General features: G+C 52.2%; 1 protein-coding gene across 1 annotated transcript in view; it reads right to left on the bottom strand.

Annotated features, from left to right (window-relative positions):
• Positions 1-10,361, bottom strand: part of PAK5 (p21 (RAC1) activated kinase 5) — a 35,333-nt gene extending 24,972 nt beyond the window's left edge. The window contains exon 1 of the mRNA XM_058801746.1: positions 10,147-10,361. Coding sequence (XP_058657729.1) covers positions 10,147-10,350 — 204 coding nt within the window. The 5' untranslated portion in view covers positions 10,351-10,361. The remainder of the gene's footprint in view (positions 1-10,146) is intronic.
• Between the last annotated feature and the right edge of the window lie 2,397 nt (positions 10,362-12,758).

Here is a 12,758-nt window from a genome sequence, read left to right as displayed (position 1 = left end):
CCACATGTGCCCCATGGCACAGGGCACTGCACAGGGCACTGCACAGGGCACTGCACAGGGCACTGCAGCCTGCTCTGCCCCAGCAGCCCCAGAGAGGAGCTGAGCAGAGGCACAGCCTGGATTCACAAACCCTCCGTGCAGCCAGGATGGAGTTTCCCTGGGTGAGGCTCCCCTCTGCCCTCAACATGCCCATTAACAAACGCAAGGTTGATGGAGCATTAACCCAATTAATGATCCCCCCGCTTTTCTCCCTCAGTGAAAGATTTTTCTGGCTGCAGTCTGATTGAGCTCTCTGAAATATTTAAGTCAATTCCAGTGTGATAACATTTTACACTCAGGAAGTAATTGCCTTCATCTGGTAGCTCTGACAGAGGGGCACTTGCTCAGGAGGGCAGAGGCTCTTGGGTCACTCCACTGCGGTCAGGGTCATCTCCTACTTTTAATTAAAATGAGGGTTCTGACAGTCTGTTAATTTAGAACAAACAATTAGAACTGTATTGCCACAGCAAAGGAGGTTTCACATACAGCAGGTGCTTGAAGACAAAGTCCACAGTTCTGTTTCTGGGCATGCAGGGCCACAAGAAACGCTCCTGCCAGTCATAGCAGAGGCTGTCAGTGACTGTCCCACCCCATAAACCATCAGGCAGAGGCTGGTGAGTGCAAGGTGCCCCAGCCCTGCAGCTGGATGGGGCTCACTGCCCACGGGCCCTGCTCAGGGCTCCATCAGTCCCTGCAATGCCAGCCCTGTGAATTTGGGGTCAGCACCTGAGGAAGGGCAGGCTGGTGTGTGCAGAGCTCTGCCCAGGGGGCAGGGAGGGCACTGCCAAGGTGAAACCATCCTGTACCAGCCATGTGCCAAAACATGCCTCAGTCCCACGGCCTTAAACAGCCAGAAAGTTTCCAGGTTCTTCCTAGCACACTAAAATTGTGCATTCCTGCCCACACACATGCTAGGAACACCTTTTAATGTGACTGATGTCTCTGACTACTTTGGACTCCTTCATCCTCTGCTGAAAGCTCATTCCTTGATTTCAGGGAATCCAGGAATTTGTATTGGCAAAATAAAGACACAAACCAATTTCATCTGCATTGAAAATTGCAGCATTCATTCTTCCAAAGAAATATATTACTTTTCCTTTTCAAGGACACTATCAAATGGGAAATGCAGCCACAGGAATGTCCTAGGGAAGCAGGACTGACTCCCAAGGAGTGGTTTTCATCTGCAAACATGGTCATGAAGCAAAAAGTGCTCCTGTGCAGAAATCTGATGCTTAGGTCAAATTTACAAGGCAGGTGAGACAGAAGACATGAGGAGCTTCCTCAGCTGACATTTGAACGATTCCCTGTTTAAAGGAGAAGTGCAAATCAAACACCTTGGTGAGAACGAGGTGAGGCAGGAGATTCAGAGCAGCAGAGGTGGGACCAGCCCAGCACCAGGATCTCAGGTGCACAAGGAACTGCTCCAGCCCTTCAGGCTGATCCCGATGTGTTGCATTTGCTGGGCTGTGTCGCCCCCAAGTGCACGCAGGGCTGGGCACGGATCGGAGCTGCCAGATCAGTGACAGATCTGCCTGGCACAGAGCTGATCCCCCTGCCCCTGGCACAGAGCTGCCCCTGCCCTGCCCTGCCCTGCCCTGCCAGGCTCAGTGACAGATCTGCCTGGCACAGAGCTGATCCCCCTGCCCCTGGCACAGAGCTGCCCCTGCCCTGCCCTGCCAGGCTCAGTGACAGATCTGCCTGGCACAGAGCTGATCCCCCTGCCCCTGGCACGGAGCTGCCCCTGCCCTGCCCTGCCAGGCTCAGTGACAGATCTGCCTGGCACAGAGCTGCTCCTGCCCCTGGCACAGAGCTGCCCCTGCCCTGCCCTGCCCTGCCAGGCTCAGTGACAGATCTGCCTGGCACAGAGCTGATCCCCCTGCCCCTGGCACAGAGCTGCCCCTGCCCTGCCCTGCCCTGCCAGGCTCAGTGACAGATCTGCCTGGCACAGAGCTGATCCCCCTGCCCCTGGCACAGAACTGCCCCTGCCCTGCCCGGCTCAGTGACAGATCTGCCTGGCACAGAGCTGATCCCCCTGCCCCTGGCACGGAGCTGCCCCTGCCCTGCCCTGCCCTGCCAGGCTCAGTGACAGATCTGCCTGGCACAGAGCTGCTCCTGCCCCTGGCATGGAGCTGCCCCTGCCCTGCCCTGCCAGGCTCAGTGACAGATCTGCCTGGCACGGAGCTGATCCCCCTGCCCCTGGCACAGAGCTGCCCTGCCCTGCCCTGCCAGGCTCAGTGACAGATCTGCCTGGCACAGAGCTGATCCCCCTGCCCCTGGCACAGAGCTGCCCCTGCCCTGCCCTGCAGCTCCCCAAGGCAGGGAGAAGCAGAAGGGTGAAATGGGGCTGCTTCCCCCATGGGCTGTGCCATGGCAGCCAGACCTGCCCTCGTGCTCCAGAGCCTTTCCCAGGCTGGTTCATGCAAACCCCTGTGTTTCAAGCACATTTCTACACCTGTCCATCCCATGCTCCTGGAAAAGGCTGTTCTCAGGGAAGGGTAAGCCTTAGCAATAAGGATCTTCACATGCACTATGCTCTGTGAGAATCATTAACTACAAAGTAGGACACAGATACCAATTACTGCTCTGCTCAGACTACAAAACTGTGAAATTCAGTAAAATTCACAATCTTATGCTGTCCTTTTAACTGTGTGATCCTGATAGCTAACTACTAATGCCTGCGGGATCTCAGCAATTACAAAGCAGAAATGCTCACCCTAAATACTTCCCTTTCATTCATTTTTCTCTCTCCAAAGATCTGTATCTGAAATGCCCTTTCTTTCCTGGTGCACACACACATGGCTCATCCCACAGACAACAGAAAAAGCATTTAAAAGTCTCTGCAGGTAAGTCAGTGTTGTTCCCTGGTAATACACAGCACTTGTCTGGTGTAATTGGATCCTGCATGAAGGGGAAGACAAGAAAGAACGCTCAGCAAAGCACTTTCAAATTCCTAGAGAGCCACCAAAACCCAGATCTAATCATGTCAGAGCAGGAGACAGAAAGGAGCACATTTATACCTGCAGCTCTGGCTCCACAGGTGTCAGCTGTTTGGCAACATTTCTTCCCCTCTGACCCTGTGACTCTGTTGAACCAAACTCTGCTGGGATTGAATAAATGTGGCTGTTTGGTTATAATTATGGAATCACAGAAAGGTTTGGATTGGAGGGACAATGAAGATTTCTATTCCATGGAGCATGGTTCAGTGGGACTGTGACCTGTCTGGTTTCTGTTCTGGACTCCAAGGGCTCACACCAGGCTGGCAGTGTGGCTCATTTTCCAGGACAGCCAAGCCAGCCAGCAGTTACTGGAACAGTGTGCCATAGATTTGTCTTCAGGGACCAGCTTCCAGGTTAAAAACAGAACCTGATTATGAGTGTCCTTGGTCAGGATCTCATTCCTGGCTTGTTTCAGGTTACAAAGTGCTACCTGGAGAGTATTCCCAGCCTGGTACTCCCAGAGGAGACCAGACTCAGTTTCTGAAATGCTGGCACCAGGGTCTGGCCCTTCCTGTGCAGACCTGTAGGTTACCATGGGTTTGAGCTCTGGAGGCCGCTGTGCTTCAGCAGCTGCAGACTGTGAGCTCCAAGTTCACTTTCAGTCTCTGTGAACTGCAAAGTTCTGCTCACCCACGTGGGCTTCACTAACAGGACTAAAGCTCCCCTTGCAAGATTCCTCCAACACTAGTATCACACTTACAGCATTTACTCTGTGCTCCAGGAGAGGATTTTTACTGGCAGCCTCAGTGATTCTCTAGGATGGCCAGGTCCTGCTTGTACACCCTGGTGCTGGTGTGCACAGTCCAGACAAATGTACCTGCCTGAACGTGGGGGCTGCCATCAAGGACATCTTGGCCAAAAAAGGGATGTGAATAATTCACTTTCTGGCACATCAGCTGAACTGAAACACTGAGGAATATCCTGTGTTTTGGGTCAGTCTGAAATGATAATGATGCTGGTTTTGATTCTCCAAATGAGGCTCTGGAAAAACAATGTCCAAACCAGGCTGGATGAAATGTTTCAACAGCAAGGAAGACAACTGTGAGAAAATGAAAGAGCTGCTGATCAGGAACTCTGCTGTTCAGAGTACCAGAAACTCAAAACTGTAAGGAAGAACTGAGAATGGATCAGTTAAAGCATCCCAGGGAGAGGTGTTCCCTTTGGGATGGGATGGGATAGACTGTTTCAGCTGGAAGGGAGCTACAACAATCACTCAGTCCAGCCTCCTGCCCAATTTAAAGCCTGCTATTGAGGGCATTTTCCAGATGACTTTTAAATACTGACTCTATTGTTGAAATCAACTCCACAGGCAGCAGAAGTGTTATTCTAAAGGACCTACATAAAACATATAATTTTCTGAAATCAGACAATCAGCAATAAACCCAAAAGTTTCCTCTGTACAATGTAGAACACACAGAACATATTAATCCAGTGATAAAATTCTTAAGAACTTCTGAGCTGTGTGCTTGCACTGATTCATACCTGTGGCTCATTTCTATTTGTGCAGTGATTAAATTCCTGCAAGATTACACAAAGCTGTCAGCTGGGCTCTTGTCACAGTGAGTCAGCCACGGACACTAGATGGCACATGTGCATTGTATCTGGGGGGAACAGGGATAACTGCAGCAGCACTGTCACTCACAGACGCAGTAAAACAAATGGCTCTCACAGGTGAGGCATGATCCCTTTGGCAGAAAAGCTTCCATTTAAACGTGTGGCAGCATTTCCTTCCAGGAGCACACAGCAGCAAATGCACTCCCGGTCAGTGACCAAAATGAATGGGAACTGGGGCTGTCTTACAGGCCAATTGCAAATCTGACAACAACCACTTGCAGATAGAGATAACAGAGAAGAGCTGTGGCTGGAAGGGCCTCCTGTCTCCAGAGCAGGGCTGGCATTAAAATCTGACCAGGCTGAAGGGCTTTGACCACTAAATGTTGCCCTCTCCTTTCCAAAGGCTGAGATCCCACAGTCCCCCCTGGCTGCTGCCCCTGCCCAGCTGCTCAGCCCTGCTCCATGGCACAGCATGCTCCTGCAGCAGAGGTGCTGTGTGCCCTGCTCCATGGCACAGCATGCTCCTGCACCCAGAGATGCTGTGTGCCCTGCTCCATGGCACAGCATGCTCCTGCACCCAGAGGTGCTGTGCGCCCTGCTCCATGGCACAGCATGCTCCTGCAGCAGAGGTGCTGTGTGCCCTGCTCAGCCCTGCTCCATGGCACAGCATGCTCCTGCAGCAGAGGTGCTGTGTGCCCTGCTCCATGGCACAGCATGCTCCTGCAGCAGAGGTGCTGTGTGCCCTGCTCCATGGCACAGCATGCTCCTGCAGCAGAGGTGCTGTGTGCCCTGCTCAGCCCTGCTCCATGGCACAGCATGCTCCTGCAGCAGAGGTGCTGTGTGCCCTGCTCCATGGCACAGCATGCTCCTGCAGCAGAGGTGCTGTGTGCCCTGCTCAGCCCTGCTCCATGGCACAGCATGCTCCTGCAGCAGAGGTGCTGTGTGCCCTGCTCCATGGCACAGCATGCTCCTGCAGCAGAGGTGCTGTGTGCCCTGCTCCATGGCACAGCATGCTCCTGCACCCAGAGGTGCTGTGTGCCCTGCTCCATGGCACAGCATGCTCCTGCAGCAGAGGTGCTGTGTGCCCTGCTCAGCCCTGCTCCATGGCACAGCATGCTCCTGCACCCAGAGGTGCTGTGTGCCCTGCTCAGCCCTGCTCCATGGCACAGCATGCTCCTGCAGCAGAGGTGCTGTGTGCCCTGCTCCATGGCAGAAGATGTTCCTTGCTCTAAGAACACGTTCCCTGCACGCAGCACATGTTCCTTGCCCTGCTGGGAACAGCCCCTCAGCCGTCCACAGCTGAGGCAGCACTGAGCTGCCATGCAGAACCTGCATTAAGAGCCCAGGGACTTGCAGGCTGTGCTTACAGGGAAGGCCCACGAGATGTCAGCAGCCCTCCAGGTCCTGTCCTGGCACGAGCTGTCAGGGAGAAATCAGAATTTGGGAGGCTGAGAAGAGAGGTCAGACAACGCTGCTTTGCCCATCTGCTCCTATGCCCCTGAACAGCTCTGTATTCCTAAATCCCCCTGCTCCTGGCCAGGCATTTCCCCTGTGCAGTTCCACACGGGGGTTTCCAATGAAATCTGGACGTTTCTGGCTGCTCAAGCCCACACAAGGACCCTCACTCATCTCCTCTCTGAGGTCCTTGGCCACTCAGCACCACTGTGCACAGTATCCTCCATCTAAGCAAGGACATGTAAATGTAGGACAAAAATGGCACCTTAAACGAGGCTTGAATGTCAGTGTTGGGAAAATGTGAGAGGCCAAACAGGACGGGGAAGAGAAGTAATTGCCTTTTTTCCTTCTGTCTTCATGCAGAGTGAACAAAAGCTTTGATTTTCATGTCAAAGCTATTGGAAGGGCCACAACCAATTACTCATTTTCTTATTTTTCTTTCTCTTTGCTGGAGACAGGTTGAAATGCACCAGTAGAAACTTTGAAAAGTTTAAAAAATTAAAGCTGACTCACCAGGATTGGGGTCAAGGATTGAGGCAAAAGTGAGAAAAGCTAAAGTTTCAAGACAAATCCTACAGAGCAGAGCTGTGAGATATGAGGATGGAAGGCTGGGAGAGAAGCTGGCAGCCCTGAGGTCAGTCCCCCACTGCAGATTCACTGCAGAGGAAGGAGAAGGTCATGAGGAGGCCCCAGCAGGCAGAATCCAGTTTTCTGGAAGTCCTTACATGTTTAGCCAGCCAAACACTGACAGCTGCCTCCCTCCTTTCTCAAGGACAAACTCAGCACTGTCACTCTCAGGTTGGGAACCCTGGTCTTGCTGAAGGTGAGCATGGATGAAACTACCCAAGGCACCCACAAAAACAGCACTGGAGGCCTGACACAGGGAGCAGCACAGAGAACTAAAGGATAACCCCAGTATGGTACTTCTTCAGGAACAAATGGCATTTTTCCCTGTAGTAACTTGACAGAAGTGAGGATGCTCAGCTGTTCCCTGCACCAGCAAACATGGGAAGGGATTTTAACAAGTCTTCAGTGCCTCCCTGCTCCCACTGACAGCAGCAGGCATTGAAGAGTGTTAATGGAGCATCTTTACACCGGCAACGAGGAGCTCTCCTGGCAGAAATCCCTAGAATAAAGGTTCTGATGTCTGTTTTCCTGGTATTTTGGATGGAGTGAAGATGCATTTGCTTGGTTATTGATTCTGAAGTTCCCAAAAATCAAAGGGTGGTACCAGACTGGAGCTTCTGTGCAGCACAAAGGCAAAGATAAGGCAAGCATGTTGTGTGCTGAGAACAAACAGCAAAGCAGGAGCTCCAGTACACATGGAGTAACTACAGAGCACTGAGGCAAGGGGACCAAGAGCCCTGGCAACAGCATGGCAGCCTTTGAGAAGCCTGTCTGAAGTACAGGCAGACACAGACCGCTCACATTTTTCATGCAGGGATGTTTTCAGTGGAAAATGAGCCTTTTTTCACCCCCTCCTTGTCTCTACCCCACAAACCTATCAAGATCACTGCTGTTCCACTTGTCATGAAGTTTTCTGCTGTGCTATACTTGTGCTTGCACCTGAAATACACAATGCTCTGCTGGTATCTGGGTCAGCCACACTGAGAAGGGGAATCCCATTATTGTCTCTGGTTGGTTTTGAAATGAATGACTCTGTACAGGCAGCTCAGGATGGCATTCAAAGGCTGACATTCCACGAGAAGCAGCTGCCACACGTGTGCCAGAGCTCCAGGAGCCTTTCAGACAGAGGCAGGGGTGACATCCCCCAGGGCTGACATGCCCCAGGATGTCTGGGAGAGATGCAGCAGGGACAGTATTTATCATGTGCTGGTTTCACCGCAAGGCAGACTCTGTGCACGCTCAGATCTGCTCTGCAGGCTGGCAGACAAGCAAACAGCCCTAACTGAGAGAGCTGCAGGGAAAGCCTTTCCCTTGCTGCGCCTCAGCTCTGGTGAAGCCCCAAGGAAGCCAGCACCAGCTCTGTCCCAGAAGCAGGACTGGGCTGTGCAAGTCTGGCTCTGATCTGTGCCACTCCTCAGCCACCCAGCAGCACCACTGCGAGGAACACTCCTGCCTCACAGCACACACACTGTCAGTACCGAAGGAATTGCACGGCAAAGGAACTCAGGAGCACTGGCAGCAGGGTTCCAGAGCTGCTGCAGGACTGAAACCACAGCATGAGCTAACTCTGGTCAAATGGCCCAGCCTGACTCAGCTCTGTGGCTCAGGGCACAGCTGTGCATCTTCTCTGCCCCACGTCACTGCACCAACTGAGCTGTCAGCTGCTGTGTGGAACAGAGAGCAGCTCTAAACAGCACTGACATCTCAGAACCTTTGCTTCCTATCTTCATGAACTGCAAGTGCATTTTAAACCTACAGCTCTCAGTGAAGTTAGGAGTGCCAAATACCCTTAAAACACTATATGTACTGGTGCAAGTGCACACATTAAAAATTTCTCTAAATTAAATGCTTATGCTGAACCAGTTTAGCAACATTAAATACTCTTAAAGTGATTGCAACTCAGCTTCTAAGTTAAGCTGTATCAAAACAAAGCATGCTAACTCTTAACAAATATACATTAAGCTGGTATCTTGCAATAGAGTTAAAAGCCAATGTTCAGGTGATATTCAATGCCTCTTAGCTGCTATTAAAACTTTGTAGCTCTGTTATGGAGGCCCATTTCAATTACTCATATGCAGAGCCCCGACACACAGGCAGAAGAGCAAGAATTTACAGTTTCTTGGAAAGAACCAACAGTGATTTTCTGTACTTCCAAACGTGGCAATTTCCCATCTGGGGCTTGGTCCCTCACATATGTTATTTCAGTGGGACATGAACCACCTTTGCAGGCCAAGGCCCAGAGTCATATGATCTTTATAGTGCTGAGAAAAGTAATGCAATTTTATACTTTTTAAGCTTAGGGATTTATAGCTCCAGAACTGTAGGAAAGAGAGGGTATTTCTGGAAGATAATAAACTTCTTTTTTCTCCCCCCCATTTTAAAACATCTTCATGTATTCATTCCAAACATCCAGAGATATTTCTGGTGTTAAGAAGAGCTGTGGAACAAAGTTGCTCTCCTACAGCAGCAGGAAGAAGATTACCTACCTTTTTCCTCATTATTCTGGGCCACCATTATCAGCAAGATATTTTATTACAGCAAAGAAAAAGAGAGAAGAGCTTGATTTTTTTCCCCATTGTCCTGCAGCAGCAGCCAGCAGCCCTGATCAGCAGGTGATGAGTGCCCTTCCTGAGCAGGCAGTGAATGCAAATTTAGCAAAGAGCACTTAGGAAATGTAACTACAGGGTCCATGCTCTCAGGATTATCTGATTTTCCCTTGCTGCAGGAAAATCCTCATGAAAATGAAATCCTAAATTGATTCTGCAGCTGCATGGCAGGGAAAGGTGCATGGCTGGCAGGGTCTGGGATCAGCATCTCACAGGTGTGATTCACCTGCATGTCAGGATGAGCAGTCCCAGAGACACTGCACAATCAGGGCCAATTAGTCAGAATCCTGAGCCTGGAATCCTGCTGGCTCCCTGCCCAGTGCTGCTGTACCCTCTAAGCCAAGTGTTCCTCCCAGGTGTGCAGCCTGAGCCGCAGGCCATGACCCAGGCTGTGTCACTGTCCCATCCCCAGCATGTCCCACCCCACTGGTGGGTGCAGTCAGTCCCTCCCCGAGCTCCTTGCCCAGCTGAACAGGCCATTTAATTTCCCTCCTCTGGTGTACATTTCCCTCTCTCCCTGGCTCCAGCCTGCCTTTGCCTGAAGCCCTGTTGCTGAATTAATTACCAAGGAGCTGTGTGCTGCAGAGGAGCAGCATTGGGGCCTCCCCTGGGACCTGGGGCAGTTTCCTCTGCAGCCCGGCAGTGCCAAGGCTCAGCCCTGCCAGGCCTGTGACTCAGGCTCTTCAGAGACACTCCCACCAATTTTATACACACACAATTGCTTTTTGCTGCTAGATGTTTGCATGTGCAGCTCGCTCCCAGCCATGCCGGCCCCCTGGACAGTGCCATGCTGAGCCCACTCGTGCTGGCCCTGCTTCCTTGGGGAAGTCACTCCAGGGCAGTGACAGACAGGCTGAGGGCTGCAGTACCTTCATAGGAGCCAGCTGGATGGGGGTGATGCATGAGGGATCCACCATGGGCTTGGGCCTGTTGGCTGTGTCTGCCAGCAGGCTGTGCCACTGCTGGGGCAGCCCCGTGAACTTCTGCTCGCGGTGGTCGAAGCCGGTGTGCACCCGGTGCTCGAAGTTGGAGGGGCCGGAGATTTCCAGCCTCTTCTTCTTTTTCCCAAACATGGTGGAAAGATCTGCAGAAAGGAAAAGGCCACATGTTTACACTCTGCTGTATCCCTCAGCCACTGTCTCCGCTTCACAGGGAATTTCAGTAGACGCCATTAGCCAGCTACCCCATGAACTTCCCTGCACACGCTCAGATCTGTGTGAGGCAAGCGCTCCCCTGACCTCTTTCTGGGAGAAGATTTTAACAAATGAACCTGTTCAGAATGCCTCATGAAACAAGGGAATTCCCAGGAAAGCAAGCCCCAGGTGCCCCTTTGTGCTCCTCTCTCTGTGGTGCTGCAGGTTGCAGCCCATGGGAGCTCCAGGCTGGGAGCAGCGCCAGCAGCAGGGACGGCCCTGCTCCAGGGACAGCCCTGGGTAAGGGGTGAGCTGTGCCCTGACACGAGGGGGAGCAAATGCAGGCACAGCTCTGCAGCCCTGACAGGGATAAGGCACTTGCCCACCCCCCTGGCACAGGAGATAGCCCATACCCTGCCCAGCTGCAGCAACCCTTGGGCTGGTGGGTCCCACCCTGAAATGCAGAGCAGCCTCACAGTGCTACTGAGGCAAGTCCAGGGCTGACTGTCTGGAGGGCTCCAGAAATCTGAGTGCAAGGCAGGGATAAATTCCTGCTCCCAGGGAACACACAGGGGCCCTGTGGCCTGTCAGTGACACGTGTCCTGTGCTGGAAAAGCTCTCTGCCTGCTTTCTCCTCCACCCTGCTCTCTGGGCATTTCCAGCAGGGCTGGCCCAGCACTCGAGCAGCATCTGTGTGAAGCAGCAGCAGGGTGAGGAGGCTGCCCTTCTATCACAGCTCTAAAGGTGCTTCCCTGACTTTGTTCAGGACGTGGAGAGGGGAAGCAAGGAGAAGAAAATACGGTCGTGTTGCTGCTGCAGCTAAGGAAGGATGCAGTGATAAATCAGACATTTATTCCACTGCCTTTTACTAGTTTATCTAAAGATCAAGTCCATTATTCGAAAATTGATTGCTGGCTGCATTCTGAGTCTCCCTGTGTATTTGTAGGTGATTGTCTCCTTTGAGCATATTTCTTTTAGACAGAGCAGACTTGGCCTCTCTTCACAGGTCTGATCTCCCACACACTTCTCTCTGGCTTTCTGCCCTACTCTGAACTCCCCAAAGTCTCCTCTCTTGTGACAGTCTCTCTCCAGCTCTGTCCACTTGGGTATCTTCCTCACCTTCCTCTCCCAGAACCTCCAAAAAGACACATATCAAAGTGATGACATTGTAATACAATCACTTTGAGATGTGCCTTTTTTGCTTTCCCAGCATCGCAATTGTTTTGCTTCCCTTTGGTGCACGTGGGTACCGTGTGGCACTCACAGCCACACTTCCAAAGCCAGGGTGGTGCTCTCTGCCCAGAGACTGCCCATGTGAGCCCTTTCCAGCTCAGCCAGCAGCAGCCCCAGCCAGGCAGTGCCCCAGCAGTGCAGGTCCATGGCCCTGCATCGATCCCACGTGCCCCAGGGACAGGGATCCATGACACTATTGGAGGAACATTTTACACCATCAGCTCTCGACATGTGTTCTTTCCTCTGATCAATGCCAGCGTTTCCCACAGGACTTGCATCCCAAGGCAGCTGCTTCAAGTCCTCCTGAGCTCCAAACACCACTGGGTAACCAAAAGCCCATCAGTGGCACAGTGCACACTGCTTTTGAAAATGAACAGCACTTTCACTCACCAGGACATCAGCCAGCAGTCACCTCCACTTCACTGCAAAGCCCAGCCAGCCTCCCTCAGCACAGTCCCCTCAAAGAATATAACACACACAGCAGTCACGAGGGAGCCTCATTTCCCCTCATTGCTCCTAAGGAATGGAAATGGTGCTGCCTGTTCTAAACATCCCTGGTAAGTGACTCCATGCTCTCCAAGACATCTAAAGCCATTTTAGGAATAACCCAAGTGCTTTGAAGAGGAATGACAGAGCTTTCCAGGATGCTGGATAATGTGTGTGTGGCAGAAAACTTCTGAAATTCATATCAAGAGCACAAAATGTATGACATTCATTCAGGCACCCTCCCATTCACACAAACCAGCAATCCTCTCACAGTTACTAAGAACCCCTAATTTCCTAATGGGATTACTTGGGAAAACACCCCCAGAGAGGAGGGCAGCCTTGCTGAGAGGCCCAGGGAGGAGGGAGGGAGCAGGACAGCTCTGAGAGCTGCCCCTGAGCCACCCCCACGCAGAGCACTCACCCTGCACTTAATTCCTCCTGACAGCTTCCAACGGGGCCCTGCCTGTGCCAGGGCCCTCAGCAAGTGCCAGCTCTCTGTGCAGCTCCTCCCGTGCCCACCCCACAGAGGAGAGGAAATGAGAGGCACCGTACCTGCCATGTGTGCTATTTTGGTGGCATGAGCACAGGCAGCATGTCTGTGCTCTCCTTGCCAAGGGACAGCCTGGCTG

This window comes from Ammospiza caudacuta, chromosome 3 (genome assembly GCF_027887145.1).
Source record: "Ammospiza caudacuta isolate bAmmCau1 chromosome 3, bAmmCau1.pri, whole genome shotgun sequence".
Taxonomy (NCBI): Eukaryota; Metazoa; Chordata; class Aves; order Passeriformes; family Passerellidae; genus Ammospiza; species Ammospiza caudacuta.
Note: the sequence above shows the minus strand (reverse complement) of the source record. Positions and strands in the feature narration are given on the sequence as shown.